This window comes from Rhincodon typus, chromosome 20, assembly GCF_021869965.1.
Source record: "Rhincodon typus isolate 14 chromosome 20, sRhiTyp1.1, whole genome shotgun sequence".
Taxonomy (NCBI): domain Eukaryota; kingdom Metazoa; phylum Chordata; class Chondrichthyes; order Orectolobiformes; family Rhincodontidae; genus Rhincodon; species Rhincodon typus.
The window spans coordinates 30,627,845-30,646,943 of NC_063351.1; the positions used below are offsets into that span (position 1 = coordinate 30,627,845).

At 38.6% G+C, this 19,099-nt stretch overlaps 1 protein-coding gene across 1 annotated transcript; it reads right to left on the reverse strand.

Moving 5' to 3' along the window:
• Nucleotides 1-8,102: 8,102 nt before the first annotated feature.
• Nucleotides 8,103-18,865, reverse strand: bag3 (BCL2 associated athanogene 3). The gene is made up of 4 exons (XM_048609115.1): nt 18,367-18,865; nt 12,758-13,129; nt 11,547-12,017; nt 8,103-9,339 (listed from the first exon to the last, which is right to left on the reverse strand). The coding sequence occupies exons 1-4, from the start codon at nt 18,547-18,549 to the stop codon at nt 8,647-8,649; spliced, it is 1,719 nt and encodes a 572-aa protein (XP_048465072.1). The 5' UTR covers nt 18,550-18,865; the 3' UTR covers nt 8,103-8,646.
• Between the last annotated feature and the right edge of the window lie 234 nt (nt 18,866-19,099).

Sequence of the window (19,099 nt, forward strand, 5' to 3'; positions counted from 1 at the left end):
GCCAACAACTTCCTGGCAAATTTCTTCTGAACCCTCTCTGGTTTAATAATACATTTGTGTGTGAAATCAATAAGCTGTTTGATCTTGTTAATCCTCCTGAAGACACTGAGCATTTTCCTCATCTGCTGAGGACACGGGATTATTGTATGCATACCACTCCAATGTGAAGTGTCTTACATATTACCAAAGACAGCCAACGTTCAATCTGCTGCCACAACTGATATCCTATTACTTCTATGTACCCTCAAGCAAATTGAAAAGGCTAAGAGCATTGTGTCAATGGATGCCCATCCATCAAGCAAACTCCTTGTGAAAAAACTGCAACACTTTTATCAGTTGCCTTGAGATTCTCATTAGTGAGACCCCCACACCTTCCCCAACACCTGACCAGGTCAAAAATGGAAAGATTTAAATTAAAATAGAATACTGCTTTGCTAAACTGGAGTTCTAAAGCAATGGTCATATTCACAATGAAAACATGCAGTAAACACTGTGAATGTTGCACATTGATAGATAGAAGTCACCTGAAACCCAAGATTGTGTTACAGTCCTGCATTTAGCTCTCTTCTCCCTTTTGTCATATAAACAGCCTGGACTTTTATTTGCTAAAGTTTTAAATTACCTGCAACTCAAAAGTAATTTTTGATCTAAAAGAAGTACAAAATATCATAGAAGGTGCAACGTTCAAGCAAGACAACAAATGTATTTCTTACTCATTAACTTTGTAAGGATTATTATGAATTATCATCGAATACTAAACCAAGATATCAATGTACAGAAAATTATCAGCATGCAGTGGATACAGCTTCCATACCCTGCACAGAGAACAACATGACCTTGAACTGATCCTTTTTCAGATACAAACAGCTAGGAAAATATATTATTCACTGTCAACTGTTATTAATAATTGATAAAATGCTTCTACAGTTCAACAAAAAAACAGGAAGGTGTCAAATTATCTAGATGGTGAGAGATGTTTGATTTCACTCAATGCAAGTAAATATTAAAAACCTATTATGTCTTTCCTATCAGGTTCAAGATGTTAATTGTCACTTTACTAATTTGAATAATGTAAACTTCACACGCTGACAAAAGAGGATGCCATGAGAAAAATCAGGAATAAAAATAATTGATCTCTGTTTTACAGAGGCAGAATCTCTCTAAGCATTTGTGGAAGGGAAAGAGATGTAGAACTGCCACTGGCAAATACAACTAACATCCTCTCAAGGAGTGATGGAAATCCTGTTCCTGATTTTATACTCTGCTTGTAAATACGTCAATGGAACTACTGACTTTCGGTGCATTGTTTCACATGGGCACATCAATTTATATGGTCGGACTTTTCCACTAATTTTTCTCCATCTTTGTGTTCCATACAACACGCATTGTCCAAGGTAAACCTTTCCACTGGCCTCTTCCAATTCAAGTCCGAGGGATTTGCATTTATGAGACATCTTTCATGGCCTCGGGATGTCTGAGTGTTTTACAGCCAATTAAGTACATTTGAAATGTAGCTATTGTTATGATGCAGAAATGCAGCAGCCAAATTGTGTGTAGCAAGCTCCCACAAACAAGAATATGATTATGGCTACATAATATGTTTTCAATGTCGTTAACTGAGGAACAAAAATGGGAAGGGTGCCAGGGACAACTTACCTACTGTTCTTCAAAGTAGTGCCGTGCAATCTCTTATGTCCACCCAAGAGTCATCCTGGGCCTTGGTTTAAAATCTTAGCTGAAAAACAGTACCTTCAACAGTGCAGCAACCCTCAATTGCATTGAATTATTAATCCAGATCTTGTGCTCAATTTTCTGGAGTAGAAACCACAAACTTCTGAGGTAAAGATAAGAGTAAAGATAAGACAGAGACTACTTGTGAAAGAATTGGATGAATGCCACAGTAAAATTTACCTGGATGAACATAACCAACTTTAGGAGAAATTGCGAGGATGAGAACAATCATCCATTTTAAACTGCATTCCACCACTCGCCACCACCCCTTCACTGTCTCTTTGTTATTAAACTGCTTCTCTGATATCCAGTCATGGATGAACCATAATTTCTTTCACTTATCTATTCGGAAGACTGAAGCAATCAGCCTTAGCCCCTGCTGCAAATTTTACACCATTGCTGTCAACCTCACTTGCACTCCTGCTCATCATCTTGGGTGTAACTAGAATGTCCATAACCTTAGTGGCCTATTCAACTCAGAGTTGAGCTTCTGACATTAGTCAGGTTGATTAAAATGACCGTTGTCCACTTTGGATAAGCTAGTTCATTGCTATCGAACCGACACTATAAATCAGCAGCAAAATGTTACAACTTGCCACAACAATTTCTCAATCCTCCTCAGCTCAGAATCCTGCAAGCAATTTGCTGACAGGCCTTTGCCTTTGCTGCACTTCACCCAGAGAGAGAGGACACTATGGGAGTCGAATTTAATTTTTCCACTATGCTGACAGGAGCATCTTTCTCATGGACATAGATTAATTTCGAATTTGTCACTCCATAGAAATGAACCAAAGGATTGTAAGCCCTAAATTATGAAATCTTTATAAAATAATAACATTCTAAAATAGTTTTATTCTCTAGGAATCACATTACTATTGAAATCTATACAATATTCTGTCCTGGCGCAACCAGTTAATCTTAATTGAATGTTGTTATCGCAATCTAGAGCAAATACTTGCATTTGAAATTCATTGAAATTGAATCAAGATATAAAATCAGTTTTGTTAGCTTTTTGTGCTTACATATACTGTAAAAAAGAAATAAGCTACTTAAACTTTAGATCTTTAGGAAGTTTAAAGTTTACTGGATTTAATTTGTCACTCACCATTTATGTACTAAATCAGAAAACATTTCCAGTTCATGAAGCACTGATTTGCAGAGGAAGAGAGGGTAAGGCATTTGTTATACAGACTGTATGAATGTTCCAGTACTTTCCATTAGACCTGCGTTACCAAAAATAACTCACACCCTGCATTCCACTCAACATAGCTTTATTACATTTATACATCATACCAGTTACTTTATGTGACATAGCAGCATTACATACAGAGTCCACACATTAATTTTTGGTGTTATTTAAGTGCAGGAAGATACAAAGTGCATTTTAACTATTTTGATATACATTGATGTCTGAAAGAAACCTGTTCCTATAAAGTGAGTCATCCAGTGAAAATGTTGTTTCAAGAAGCCAAATAACAAAGTACCTATGAATTTCACTTCGAACTGTTTGTTACTATGCACATTATTTAGGGGATTACATTTGGCATATACTGAAGGCGAGTCTTTTTATAAACGTATCCACAAGTTTCGACTGATAGTCTTTCAAAATGCAGTATAATTGTATTCAACGCTCTCTGCTGTCTTGAAAATAAATATTTGCTCCAGCGAATAAATTTCCCACATATTCTGTAACTTAATAGCAACAATCAAAATTTGCCTAAAATTTGTGAATGCTTAGGAAACTGCACCAGATGACGTTGTTACTTGGGTAACTTGAAACTCATTCCAAAAGAACACGTCACTCCTTTATATATGTTTTATGGATTTTTCTTATTTTTGGAAGAGATGAAATTCTGCACAGAAATGAAAACACGATACTCTTTGCACACTGTCAACAAAATAAAGATAGTCATGTGCAAGTAAACAATTTGACAAGCACATTAGAAGTTAGATTTTTGAGTTGTCAGTTATTTTTAACATTAAGGCAAGAGAAGCTGCAGAGATCTGTGATCTCATTGTTGCAGCAACTTAATTATTTAAATATCAAGAACTAAATTAGGCCTAGAGCTTTCAACATAACCGAAAACAATTTTAAAAACATTGGAAGATCAAATCAGATAAACATCAGAAAAGAACATCAAATCAATCTGGCATTCATAGTTATAAACAACAACCTTGCCGAGTGTATCACAGCAGTTTTGAAGGATTGTTATACAATTGAAAATGTTATTAATCTTAGGCCCCATCACAAGTGGCCATAAAAGAGACCAAACATTAGCCAGAGCAGAGTGGGTGAGTTCTCCCCATGTCCTGACATTTATCCTTATATTCACCACTAAAATCAGATTATCTAGTCATTTGACTGGTTGTTGATTGTGGAACTTTGTTGTGCATGAACTGCTATCGTGACTGCTCTTCAAATGTACTTAATTGTCAATAAAGTACTTTGGGCCATCCTTAAAATGTGAAAGCTTAGTATTTAAATGAAAGTTTGTTCTTATGATCTTTTCTTTTAAAATAAACTACAAATATTATTTGGGTATAAGCAAACGTTAAAGTTGAAAGTATAAATATTTTAATATACATTAATGAGATGCTTTTGCTTTTCTAGAAATGCACAGCAAATTGACCATTGCCTGAATTCAATGTTTTAGGTAGAACAATTCATCAAGACTTCATCTAAAATGTTAACCCATCTCAATGACAATTCCATTTTTACTTCAGATTTCCAGAATTTGCCTTTTTTTTAAACCACTGCTTTCATTTTCTATTCGGTACATGATCAATACGAGTGCTCTTAACAGGGTCAAAGGAAAGCACTTCAAAACTAGAGAGGTGCAAGTACGTGGTGTATTGTTGATGTGGTTTGGGCATATTTGTCTTCATGGCATCCATATACACTGTCTATTATCACATCTTTCAAACAAAACTCAAAGCACGTTACGTCCTCGGCCTACAACACTGTTTCAATGGAGTTCAGCAGAAACTTGTGAATCAAAGCGTCACATTTCAATTAAGCATTTTATAGCCTCCTGGACTCAACATTGAGCTCAATAATTTCAGATCTCAACTACTGTCCTAGGTGCCAGATGTTGATAATGACTTATTCATATTTATACCTCCTCCAGACCCACTGGTTTCTCTATTTGTTCCATTACCAGCCCCTTTCACCTTGTATCATCATCCCTTTCATCATTTAATGTCTCCTGCTTCCCATCTCGTCACGGAACTTCCCTCATTCCCGCTCTCTCCGCTTTTTCTTGCCTTTTTGCTGGACCACTGCACTGTTGACTATTGACAAAAAGTCATTGCCTTGAAACAGTAACTCTGTATCTCTCTGCAGATGCTGTCTGACCTGCTGATTATTTCCTGCATTCACTGTTTTATGATGAATTATTGCAAACGAAAAAGTAGGACTTATGCTACTCAGGCGTGAAGAAAAAGTTTCAAACACTTCAATCATCTCTGTATGTCTCAGTTTAAAAGTAGCTGTTGCTGGGCCAAGTGTCCTCCTTCTTAACTGCAACAATTTTGTTATTTTGAGAAGTAAAATTATCATAAAATCATTAAACCAGATTAAAGAGTCAGTTGTGACAAAGAGTAAAATAGAAGTAGCTCTTTTTTTTCTGGGTATGTAGTTGGAATTGGTTATGCATATGAAAGATTAGGGATGCTGCAGTGTAACATAAATGATTGTGGATAGGTACATGTGGTGTTAAATTTCTGACAGAGTTGATGAAGTAGGAAGATCTGAAGCCAAGCTTGAGTCAGTTTTAAATTTATTCAGAGAGTGAAACAATGCCAGAGTATGACTTTTAACTCTACTCTTCAAGCAGTGTGAATACATTCCTTTTTATATGTGTTCAAGTAATTATCCAATTGATGCCCCTTCACCTGTATATATGTAACGCTAATTTATATAAATAACATGGGTTCTATTTCTTCAGTGTTATTTGAGCCCATGTGCTTGAAGAATAAGTGGAAAAATTACTGTGCTGCATGTTGCAAAAACAGCATTTGCTTCTATTAAAAAAGGCACTGTCTCCATTTAGAGATTTTTGGCACGACACTTCTGTCTGGGATAGGAGAAGAGCTATGTGCCAAATACATTACAACTGCGTCACCTGCAAATTGCATGACTATGGATTGTGTTGTGATTTAATGATATTGCATTATTTTTGAGAATATACATGCTTTAAAAACAATTATTGCCGAGCAATTTTAATTTAGTATTCATCTGCATTTCTTTTAAGTGACTGTGAATTCATAAACCATGCATTTCTCAATAACAAGTGGAAACGTTTATGCTTGGAGTCATACAGCATGGAAACAGACCCTTCAGTCCAACTAGTCTACACCAACTGAGTTTCCCAGCCTAAACTAGTCTCTTTTGCCTGCATTTCACCCATATCCCTCTGAGCCATTCCTATTCATGCACCTGTCCAAATGTCTTAAATGTTGTAACTGTACCTGCATCTGCCACTTCCACTGGCAGTTAATTCCGCATATGAACTACCCTCTTTGTGAAGAAGTTGCTCCTCAGGTCCATTTTAAAATGTTTCTCCTCTCACCTTAAAAGTATGCCCCTGAGTTTTGAACTCCCCCACCCTAGGGAAAAGACCTTGTTATTCACCTTATCTACGCCCCTTTTATAATTTTATAAATTTTAGAAGGTTACCCCTCAACCTCCTACGCTCCAGGGAGGGAAGTCCCAGACTCTCCTGCCTATCCTTATAACTCAAACCCTCCAGTTCAGCAACATTCTGGTACATCTTTTCTGTACCCTCCCCAATTTAACAATGTCTTCTAATAAGGGTGGTCAGGTTTGAAGAGATCTTTTGACCTGAAAGAAAGGCCTTTACTTAATAGCTGAATTGGAAAGCAGCACAGCCATCTTGTCTGGAAGCAGGCAGCTTCGGGTGGTTTTAACAGCTGCGTCTCATTCGCAATCTGCTTGCCGACCTCCTGACCAAAATCACCCAGAAACAACTGGGCTCCTGTTAAAGTCATGGTGGTCAGAAACAGCCACCAGGCATCAGACTGAAAGGCTCTTAGGAAAGCAGAGAGATGGGATCGAAGAAAGGAGTGGGAAAAGGAACAGGAGACCCAAGGCATTGCGGGGCTTGGAGTTCTTTCACGAGGTTACACATTCCTCAAGCCTCAGGACTTTGTGGTATTTTCGCCCTTTTTGTCAAACCATCCTCCAGGCTTACACAAAATGTAGAAGCAAATAAATAACTCATGATACAGAGTCTCCTCTGGCCTTGGCTGCTCTATCCATACGTTGTTAAATTTGTAAACTGGGCTCCAATGTGATCAGAGGTTAACCTGCATTTAGCTAGAGCACCCATTGGCATTCAAAGCATTGCAAACAGCCATATTGGGGTGGGAAAATGAAGGAAAATGCGCTTTCATTTTAAATAATCTTCCAACAGATTTTGCTTAAAATTGGGGCTCGTACTCCAGTATCTTTCTTTGCCCACGATTTATTACCCATTTTATTACTAGATTTCTGTCTCTGATTACATTTGTTTAGGCAGTAATTGCTAAACAATAAAATATCTCTGAAATATACTGCAGACTCAATCAGCTCGTTAGCTATTTTTCCTTAGGATGTGTGTCTATAAAAGAGACTGGGGATTGTGTATAAAGTTGATACTTCTTACACTGAACATCCACTTAGGATGGCAGAAGTAAATATTAGTATCATAACCTTCATCTTTCAAGTTTACCTAAAATTGTGTCACTGCTACAGAAAACATTTTCAGGGTTCTGAAGAGGGGTCACCAGACCCGAAACGTTAACAGATTTCTTTCCACAGATGTTGCCAGTCCTGCTGAGATTTTCCAGCAACTTCTGTTTTTGTTTAAAACATTTTCAAATGTTTGTATCAATGGCGTATCTTACAATATGTCTTACTGCAACGTCCTATAAGTGTATTATCAAGCTTTAAAATGTAGCTATTAAAGCTCTCTCTCATTACAAAAGGCTGTCTTTCAAACAGATTTTTAAATTTGTCAGTGACGTTAAAAACTCTTGCCAACACTCAACTTACACAAATATCACTGACCTGTACTCTGCATTGTTCCCACCAGTGGCACAGGCAGGAGTCTGACGTACAGTGACCAATGCCATTTGTAAACAAAATGTATTATCAAATGAAATTGATCTTATGCCCAAAGGTATCAACAAACATCTGTGCCTGGACTGCAGTTGAAAGATAATACTAGAATACCATATACTTTAAAAGTCTTCAAAACTTAAACTAAGATTATCTGCATTTTAAAATGCATTACTTTCAGTAAGCAACATGTTTAAGCTTAAAATTAAATTTGACTTCTTGCTGCTTACAAAAAACATTGTACACAATGCAAATGCAATCTGAATTTATTGCTTCCTTTGTAGAATTATAGAAACCGTTCTATATCTATAAAACTCATACTTCAATGTCCAACACATTTCAACATATTTGTTCATAAAGTGCCCAACAGTGATTAAACTGACACATTTACTTCAGAGGCAATACAATGTGTTTTTTGTACTTAAATAGTACTCTTGCAGTTTATAAGGCTTTGTAACTCACCATCATGTGGCACATGGTGTTATTTTGGCTAAGTTAATCTTAAGGGAGATAGTGGATTAAATACAATGCAAAACATAGGGGCATGCTTAACATGTGTTTCAGCTCTTCAGCAAGATGAATGTGCCTTTTAAAAAGTTGATTACAAGTAATCAAAGACTTGCATTGTTCAACCCATAAGCTTCTGTTGATCGTAATTTTCTCTCCACGTATTGATGACAGATAAAGAATACTGGGGCACAAAACTACGGAAAAGGTTTGCAATGGCATGCATTCATAAAACATCTCAACACGATTTATAAAACGATTCAAGGGTGCACTTTGATGTTAAAGGTCTAATGTTCATTATCAGCCGAAGTGTCGTCTTTAATGTCGCGAGCATCACCAGGCTTTCCTGGGTTCATTTCACTTTGGTCAGTTTCCATTTTTGATTCTTGTGCATCAATTCTTGTGCACTTTTTGTCACCTTCTGTATAATCCATTTGAATTGACTTCTCAGTTATTCCTGGCTGGGGTTCAGAAAAGCTTTTCACTTCTGGGTCCATGTTGGCTTTCTGTTCCAACCGTTCCAGAAGGTTTTGAACTTTCTTAACACCATCTCTTCTGGCTTGTCGCACATCATCTCGACCCTCAGGGTCCACTGAATCAAGGGCCAATAGCTCTTTGGTCAGTAACTCTTCAATCATCAGATAGAGTTTATCTGTTCCCGCTCCTTCAAATAAGTTTACATCTTCTTCAAGCCTATGGACCTTTTGAAGAATTTTCTCTACTTTTACCAAACCAGGGTGTTTCTCAGTCTCTTCACTGGGTATGGTTTTCTTGTCAGGGATGACAGCCTCTTCTTGCTGGGTACTGCTCTCTGCAATGGTTGGAGCTTTCCCTTCAGTCTTAGGCTGTGGTTTATATGGTTGCTGCCTGGTGACTTCAACAGGGATATAAGCTGGAGATTGCTCGGACCCAAAAGAATCAGCTTTGTTCTCCTGTTGTATTCTGGGTGCCTCTTGATGCTGTGTTCTTTGCTGAGGAACCTGTAATAATTGAGGAAGGGAATTGCATGGGTAATTAGCTCAATGTATACAGTACCTTCACTCTCTTATGCTTTCATTACTTTCTGCATATTTCAAATGGCACTTGCAAATAATTTTGGGGAATCTCATCAAGTGAATGATTTGGCAGTGGTATTTTCGGATTTCCGAGCTTTATAACTAACCCATTGATGGCCAAACTAACACTGACTCCTTTCAAGTGTGTTGTGCAAAATATCTCTACACTTTCTTCCATTTTCTGCCCGATAGCCTCCAACTTGCTTTAAAAAAAAGGCTACTGAACACAAGCCAAAACTGATCAACCCAACTTCTCATCATTATCATCAATCCATCCTTGGAATCATTCCCATTAGAATTGATAGCCTTTCCTGCCTATTCCAGAAGTGTGTTACAATTGAGATAAAACAATTTTGGCTATATTCCTTTATTTGTTTCTAACTTCTTGATTTTTAACCAATGACCACTCTTTTTTGAATTTTCACCATCTTGAAAAATATGCTGAATCAGTACTGTCAATCCCATTTTTAATTCTCATGAAATAATTCAGATCACATTAAGTATTTTTAAGATACAATTTGAAGTTTTATAACCTTAGATCCCTGAAAATTTCAATTATTTTGATGTCCAATTCTGCAGTATTATTTAGGTGCAATAATATCCTTCCTATGTCTGACTGCCTATAATTCAGCAAATTGAGATAAACCTGACTCATTTTATAAACGTTACACAGCAAGAAGATAACTGTTGCTCTGCAAAGCTCCTATTGCTGCTCAGCTGAAAAAGTCATAGATTCAGAGTGAAAGCATCATAAAAGGATGGCATTGCTGTGATCTGCACAAGGCAGAAACTGTGATTTTACTCCTGCAATATCAGAGGAGGAAAATGGCAAAAGATGTGACTACCTAATCACAGACTTATGCTGAAGTCAATTTGTTATTTAGCTCAGCATGCAAGTTCTAAAAGTCTGTCTCGATCTCTGAACTAGATCTGCCAACTATTGGCTCTGTTAAATAAAAGGTCGATTCTGCTAAATCTGGGGATTGATTGTTTACATAGCATTCTGTTTTTGTGTCATCTGCAAATTTGGAGATTTTCATTCGGATAACATATTTTAAATTGTTTATTAAAAATCACAGAAGGCTCAGTACTGACTCCCAGTTGAGATTCTGATCCAACTGTATGCTATTTTGAGCCCCTTTATAGCTGAAAGTTTTCATTTATAGTTATTCTCTGTTTCTTGTACAGAGTCTCCGAGCAGTACAGACAGCTTAGGACATTTCAAGTGCCATTTCCTTTATGCAAAAAATCATTGTGCTTTAAAAGTAACCCATGGTGGAAAATATTTTGAAAAATGTCGATATAATGCAATGCTATATTCGTGCAGGAATTTATTTTCATTATTTGATGCTGCAGTCTCACTAAACACAATCCATGAATTCTCCATTGTGAAATGATAGCTTTTACAACAGTGACACAAAATTGTAATTTACCTATGTTTCAGCGAGATGCAGCAATCTCTGCTTGAAATCAGGGAGGTGACCACAATAATACTGAAGTCCAAACATTGCAGTGATTCTACATTGAAGGCATTCAGTTCACCACAGTTTTATTCAACGTTATTTTTGTGAGGATGTAGCTGCCTAACTGGATTGAACTTTCAGCACAAAGTGACATTTTCCTAGTTTGTTATATAAGAAATGTGTATACAGGTCGAATGTTCAACTTTCTCTTGTTACTGTAACTTTTAGCATGTTTTTAAAATGATGTTTTGTTTCAAATATGTTATAGAGTCATACAGCAGGGAAACAGACCCTTTGGTCCAACTAGTCCACACCGACCATGTTCCCAAACTAAACTAGTCCCAGGTGCATGCATTTAGCCCATATCCCTCCAAATCTTTCCTATTCACATACTTATCCAAATGTCTTTTAAACATTGTAATTGTACCTGCCTCCACCATTTCCTCTGGCAGTCCATTCCACGCATGAACCACTCTCTGCATAAAAGTTGCCCCTCATGTCCTTTTTAAAACTTTCTCCTCTCACCATAAAAATATGCCCCTTAGTTTTGAACTTCCCGACCCTGGGGAAAAGGCCCTTACTTTTCACCTTATCCATGCCCCTAATGATGCTGAAGTGCATTATTAATGCTACATGTCAAGACGTGCTTATCAAACCATACCAACTTACCTGTGGTCTGTCCACACCTGCATTGGTCCAAATGGGTGACTGTGGACGAGCACGTGAAGTAATCCGCGCTGGAGAGCTTTCACGACTTGATGCTCCCTTCTGAGCCTTTCTTAATGGTGATGGCGCACCAGCTCGGTTTGTTCCCCAGTCTTCAGGAGAAATCCTGTAGACAACTGGCTGCTGCTGCTGGCTTGTACTTGGTGTTGGCTGTGAAGGATACTGTACACGTGGATCAGACTGGTATGCTTGCTGGGTTGGGTACTCTGCCTGTTGCACAGGGTGTTGTGTTTGCTGGGTCGGGTGTTGAGTTTGGTGAGCAGGGTGATATACCTGTTGAGTTGGCTTTACTCCTTTTCCTTCATGGATCACGGGTATAGAAATATAACCTGAAGGCAACTGGGAACTTCCTAAGCTTGACCGGCCATATTGCTGAGGTGGCAATGTCTGGGGGCTGGTTTGAGACTGTGAATTCTGAAATAAGGAAAGATTGTTACTGTTATTAAAGATTTTAGTTTTTCAATAGTAATCATTGCAATTACCCTATCAAAGAATAATATAAATCAGATTGATGAAAACAACAAAAAAAACTATTGAAATGTAGATGCTGGAAATCAGAAACAAAAACAGAAATTGAAGAGATGTTACCAGACCTGCTGAGTTTTTCCAGCAATTTCTGTTTTTGTTTCTGATGAAAACAAGGCATGATACATTGATCTGAAATAAAAACTTGCTTCACTTTTTGTTTTTTATTTATCTCTTTACAGGATTACTTTAATTCCATTTAAAATATAGCTACTAAAATGTACAACAAGAATGTAAAGCTCTTAATGGAACATGGTGTGACCTGGAGCAAACAGAAGAAAGACAAGAATATCACATCATGAGTCAGCTATTTTTAGTCTCTAGAACATGACAGCCTAAAGATAAATTCATAATTAGCCTTTTGGAAGGAAAACATTTGATTTATTTGTAACCTGCCTTGTAATACAGAAAGTGTTATACCAAAAGTAGCATTTACTTTGACTATAAGTCCATTAACACAAAGCTTTTGAACATTTTATGCAAAGGTCACATTTGTTTACTAAGTTCAGATTCCTAGCTATTTGATTTATTTGTCTCTTCTATTTCTCCGACTAATCCTGTCATTTGGGCCTAGCACACAGCAGCAACTTCAGAATGAAATAAAACCTTAAGAAAAGTAGACAAATTACCTCTGACCCTTGCAAGCCAGGCGTCTGGCTCGTGGCAGCTGTTGATGCTTGTCCACTTTGTTTATCAGCATGTGTGGCTTCAAATGGAGACTCAGCTCGTGCTGAGAGCCTGGACGGAGACTGTGCCCGTACTGGGGAATGCGCCCGGACTTCAGTTTTAAGTCTCTGCAAGTCAGGCTGCTGAGGTGAATAGCGTAATTTTTGCTGATGATGTTCAGGAACTCCTTCATGAATTATTGGGATGGGAATGTAGCCTGGACGGAGCTGAGGACCAGTTGAGCCAAATTCCTTTCCATGTTGTTGTTTTGGGATATCTTGTGATGACTGGTGATACCCTGATGGATAAGGACCATTGGAAAATGTTTGCCTTTCCTAGAAATAGAAAACACAAGTATAGAACTTTCATCTACCACTTAATCTTTGAAACAACTGAACAAAGGTAAACAACTAAAGTAACAAAGGTAAACTAAAATGAGATTTCTTTGCAAATCCATCCTATTTTTCATGACTTTAATGAATACTTCCAACATGTTTTAATGCTGTGCCCCCACTTTGCAGTACTGACCATGTGAGTCTGCTTGAAAACAATTTAAAAATCAAGAAGATAGGTCAGATAATGAATTAAAAAAATACTAAGTTCTAGTAAGAAACAATATGCAGTAAATGTGTTTCATAATGTCTGGGAAAGCAATTGATTTATTTGCTCAAAATCAGTTTTGGATTAATTAACGATTTCTCCAGCATTGAAAACTTGCAGCATTTTGAGGTAAACAGACTCTGTGATAATAATTAGTTATTTTTCATATTTAGCCACTTAAAATTATAAATGCACAGATAAAAGGTTTTATGATTCTTGGTGTAAACCAAACAAATAAAAACAATGGTAAAATGTAGTTGTCTTCACATGGTGCAAGGGTAAAATAACAGGTGACAGTTATGATTTTATCCTGGGTCATTAGATATACTGTTGCTGGAAACTGGCAAGACAAGGCAACATTTTTGAAGCATCACATCATACACCTCTACAAATGTTCACTGCTGCTCCTATATTGAATGATAATGACAAAAGTAGGCATGTCCTTAATTAAATTCTTTCTTTAAGATTCACTCATTCCTCAGAAATTACATCAAATGTTGAGTTCAATTTTAAGCATTATGTCACAATGAGGTTCAATGCCCAAATAGCACTTACTGTTTACATTAATCATGTGAATGTTCTTTATAGATGAAACATCTGAAATAACATTTGTGCTGTAGAAGTGTCAGGCAAAGATCATTTCCAACAAAAGCAAACCATCTCCCCATTGACATTCAATGACATTGTCATCACTAAACTATCCTCCACCAAAATCGTGGGGGGTAATAAAATTGAGTGGACCAATGATATCAAGAACATGGCTTCAAAAGCAGGTCAGAGTTCGGGAATTGTGCAATTCAGCTGACTCTCAATCCCTGTCCACTATCTACAAGGCACTGGAAGTGAGTGTGATGTAATACTCTCCACTTGTCTGGATGTGTGCAGCTCTAACAACATTCCAGAAGCTTCATCGATTCAGGACAAAGCGGCTTATGTGATTGGCAATCCATTCACCACCTTAAACATTTGCTCCATTCACAATGGGTGCATAGTGGCAGCAGTGTGTACATCTACAAAGTGCACTGCAGTAACTCGCCAATACTCCAGTGTTAGAACTTTGCAAATCCACATTATCTACCGCCTAGAATGACAAGAATAGCAGATGCATTGGAAGGCCACCAACTGCAACTCCCCTCCAAAATATGAATCATCCTGACTTAACAGTATCCTCACTCATTCACTGTTTTAGGGTCAAATCCTGGAACTCCCTTCCTGACAGCACCGCAGTATATCTCCGACAGGGGAACTGCAGTGCTTTAAGAGGACAGCTTACCACCACTTCTCAAGGACAATTTGGATGGGCAACAAATGCTTGCCACTGATGCTCACAACCCATGTAAAATTATTGTAAAAATACAAGTAACACTATGCTCGAAACAACTTTTTTGATTAATTTTTGAGGTAGTTCTGATTCCAATTTGTCAAACAGTCCTAAGTAAACTCTATTGTCTCCCTGTGTCCAATGCAATAGTGTTACAAGTTTTGTCTTTCTCTACAAATCCCACAAAGCCTTACTCGGCTGGGCTATTATTAGGTAAACTAATGAGGTGAAGGACGTTCAGTTAGTCAGACCCCAACTGGAGTATATCATTCGCTTTCCGGCATATGCAGAGTTGCCACTTTCATACCAATTCTAAAGGGTCAATTATGGAACCAGGTTTTATAAACTCGGCTTGTATCTCATTGATTTTAGATGGCTATTGGCAATCTAATTGAGGGGTTTGAAATCATTATTCATTTTGGTAAGCTAGAATAAGAGAAAGTAAACTCAGGTTATGTTCTGGGGACCCAGGTTTGAATCCAATCATGGCAACTGATAGAATTTGAATTTAAAAAAAAATCTCGAGTTAAGAGTCTAACAATGACCATGAATTCATTGTCAATTGTTGAGAAAAAGCCATCTGATTCACTAATGACCCTTAGGGAGGAACCGCCATTCTTACTTGTTCTGGCCAATATGTATCTCCAGACCCAGGGCAATGTCATTGATTCTTAACTGCCCGCTGGACAATTAGGTATGGGCAAGGAATGCTGGCCTAGCCAGCAATGCCCACATCCCGTAAATGAATAAAAAAAAGTACTTCCTTTATCGGAGGAATCCACAACAAGTCAGCATCATTTAAATTTTAAACTTGTCCATTTAAGAGAGAAATCTGAAAATACTTAGTTGCTGAAATGAAATTGGAAATCTGTGCCCCAAAAGTCTAAGTACTGTACTATAGGTTCACTGAAATATTCATGATCCAGATCAATAGATATTTGTTGGTTAAACATATCAAGAGATATAGAATAATGACAGATAAATTGAGCTGAGTTATTGATCTGCAATGTTTTAAGTGTATAGTGATGGAACAACAAATAAGTTGAATGACCAATCCCTGTTCCTTTGGCACCATGCCACCTTAACTTCTGCAGTTGTGACAAACTAAATGTTCTTTCCAACACCCTCTAGTCCCTGAATTTCAGTTTGTGTGCTTCCCTCCACTAACAATAATGTTAGCTTTTTCTTATTTGTCCTGCTGTGCGAAACACATTTTCAAAATACTTCCATCTCTCTTCAACTTTAAAAAGTTCCAAAAAAAAAACTCATCTCACTAACTAGAGTAATGGTCTGACCTCATAATTTCGCCCTTCAAAACTCTATCTGTAAAGTACTCTGGGACACTTCTATGTTGAAGTCACTATTTAGCACATATGCTGTTATTATCCAGGTTGAAGTTTTAATTCTAATTTACTTTTAATCTTTTTGGGTTGCTTTCACCACTCTCAACAGTACTGGTAGACAAACTAGCTCCCAGTCACCCCTGCTGGTTGTTCAAACCAGAGTAAAAGAGTGATCTATGTGCACTCAATTCCAATTTCCCTTCCTCTGAGCAAATGTCTCCTTTTAGTCTCCCTTCAAGCTGAGAGCAATGACTCAGTCTTTTAGGAATCATAGGGGAGATTCCGTCCTCTACTGTCCTGTAGTAGGTCACATTGACGTCTTAGCATCATTGACCATAAAGATGCCTAACAGCCACTTATACCTAAATCTCTAAAGGCTTGAACTTAATAGAATTGTGAAGGGGGTTGGAATTGTTTACACTCAAATAGTAATTAGATTATTAACTTGCAGCATTACCACAAGTGAATCCAAGTGAATTATAACATTTAAGATGAATTAGACTTAAAAAGAAAAAAAAAAGAGAAGAAACAGGGGTTGCTCCAACACTGGAGCGAACACTCCCAAAGAAACCAGAGACTAAATGGGAAATGGATAAGTGCACAAACTTCAATGTGAATTTCAGGTTAGTTCAATATATGAAAGTCAGCCAAGAATAATAACTATGTGCTTCAACTGCTTCAGAAGTTAAACATTCTCCAAACTCACAGCTCAGTGATTCAGCACATGACTCCTAATCAGTTCAAAGTTGGAGCTCAGGTACACCTGTTCCCAGAACTTGCTGCTGATCGGTTTGTTCATCTCTGAGCCAATACACGGTGGATTCTACCCGAAAGATAGCAAAAATGGAGGCAGACCAGCTCAGCTTGTTTAACTAGCCTTGCCTGTAGAGCTTGATTACTGTAGCCACAAAAGCATTCATGACCCTGAATGCACCATCTTCCTATTACCAGGGGATATAAAATCTTTCAGGGGACAAAATATTGGAATTTTGCTTTTTAAAAAGCAGGTCTCAGCATTTAGGTTATCACAAATTCATTTAGGTACAATAACATTATTTTAAAACTTGGTTTATACAAGATTAGGAGAGCATAGTTGTTTAGCTTCCATCAACTGTTCACAACTTTGCCCATTTTTCTTAGGCTACAATATATGTTAAAACAAGAAATGCACATTTCCTGGCTATGTATCCTGGTCATAAGTGTGACAGGATCAGCATCTGATCTTCAGATCAGCATCAATTAAAATCTGTTGCCTCACTTTTCTTTGTAATTAGCTCAAGTGTTATTTTTGCCTTGAAACGCATTGTTTCATGTCTCCGATTTTGCAGGTGGATTTAAAGGCGGCAGTACATGCGGAAAGAGCAGCAAATCTACGAGCACTGGAAAAAAAGGAAAGCAGTTTCTGGTAGCTTACTTCACATGGTAGAAACTTCCCTACGTGCCTACGAGCTGTACTGGATGTCACCACCAGCGTTTTTAACAGCTGACAGCTGTACAGCTCCACAGATCCCTCATGTCTCCAAACTTGCTCCTGACAACTGACTCAGGCAGCTAAACAAGGTGCCCAGCTGCCAGGCCCTGACTGAGCTAGTTCGACATCAACTCAGATAGACCCAAATCTTGCTCGGATTTCAAACTTAGGGCCTGCTATTTTGTTTGGGAGGGGGGAGGGGTAAATGATCCGAGAAACTGAAGCACAGTAAGAGGGGTGGGTTTGCACATATAACGCTGCAAATGTCGCCCCTTTCCTCCAAACCTTGGCCAGGCCGAAAGTTAAAGGTTAACCAGGCGATGTTTCATCAGATCGGACTGCAGTGCGTCATCCCAAAACCCAATCTTCATCCCTGACACCATCAATATGCCATTTTTGTTCCGGGCCAAATTGCTGTCAATGTTGGTTTAGCCTCATCTCTCATTTAAAACAAAAATGAAATAAAATGGATTTGGGGGCGGGGGGAGCATGGATTGAGTAAAGGTGTCTGATGGGGCATTTACCCTTTGCAGGAGACAATCCCAACTCCAGGGAGGGATTGTTTTGTTAATCGGGCTGTTTGTTACAAAGACTGAAATTGGGGAGGAGAGTGTCCCCTGTCACCCCTGCACAGAGAGAAAGGCTTGACCTGCATTTGTAATGACACTGCAGCCTCTCCCTACAGACACCCTCCAGGGTCAAAGACTGACACCCCCGCACACGTACACACCCCCACCCCACCTACACACACACACAGAGAAAAACAAACAGCCCCTCCTTAGAATGTGCTCGGAAACCGGCTCCGGGGGGGGGTGGGGGACGACACACAGCACTGACCTTCGGCAGATCCAGTCTCGGGTCACTCCACGTTGTCGTCCGGTTGTTGTGATCGACGAAGAACGGCCAGCCGGTCTGAGGGTCAATCTTGATCTCCCAGCCCGGGGGCAGGGCATCGCCGCCGCTGGCCGCCTGATTCGGAGAATTCTTCATTGTAAAGCCGGGCATGGTGAACTGAGCCATGGTTAGTCCGCTCTCCCCTTTCCCCTGGAATATTTATAGAGTGACACGGGCAGGCAGAGGGCTGCACTGGAAAGTCTCTAGAATCTGATCTGGGAGCAGTGAGCAATAGGAGGCTCGAATGTTCTGGCTGCTTCTCTGCTCCTGTGAAGACGATTGGGCGAGATGATAAAGCCGCATTACTAACCCATTGCTGTGCACGAACTGCAGTAACCCAGGGCTGGGTTACTGGCAAAGTCTCCCCAGCTTCCCTCCCCCCTGCTCTTCTTTCCAAATGGCAAACAGCTTGACGCCTCAATGTATTGACGAGAAACGGTCTCTCCCAGCTCGGATCAATTCTCATGCACCCCTGATTAATTCATCAGATATTGTTAGGTTGAAGAGACTGCTCCAGACCCCACTATACCCTAATATGGTTAAAGTTTTAGCAAGTGGCATAAACTTTTTAGAAGGATTATAAATCATGAAAGTTGAGTTGCATTTTGGTTGAATGAGGTATACCCATATAAGGTGCATTTCCAAAATAAAACAATCATTTGAATCACAGCAGTGC

Coding starts and splice junctions, on each gene's coding strand:
- bag3 (XM_048609115.1), bottom strand. CDS start 18,549: ATGGCTCAGTTCACCATGCCCGGCTTTACAATGAAGAATTCTCCGAAT. Junction 13,130..18,366: donor CGAGACTGGATCTGCCGAAG/GTCAGTGCTGTG, acceptor TTCTATTTCTAG/GAAAGGCAAACATTTTCCAA. Junction 9,340..11,546: donor CAGGTGTGGACAGACCACAG/GTAAGTTGGTAT, acceptor CAATTATTACAG/GTTCCTCAGCAAAGAACACA.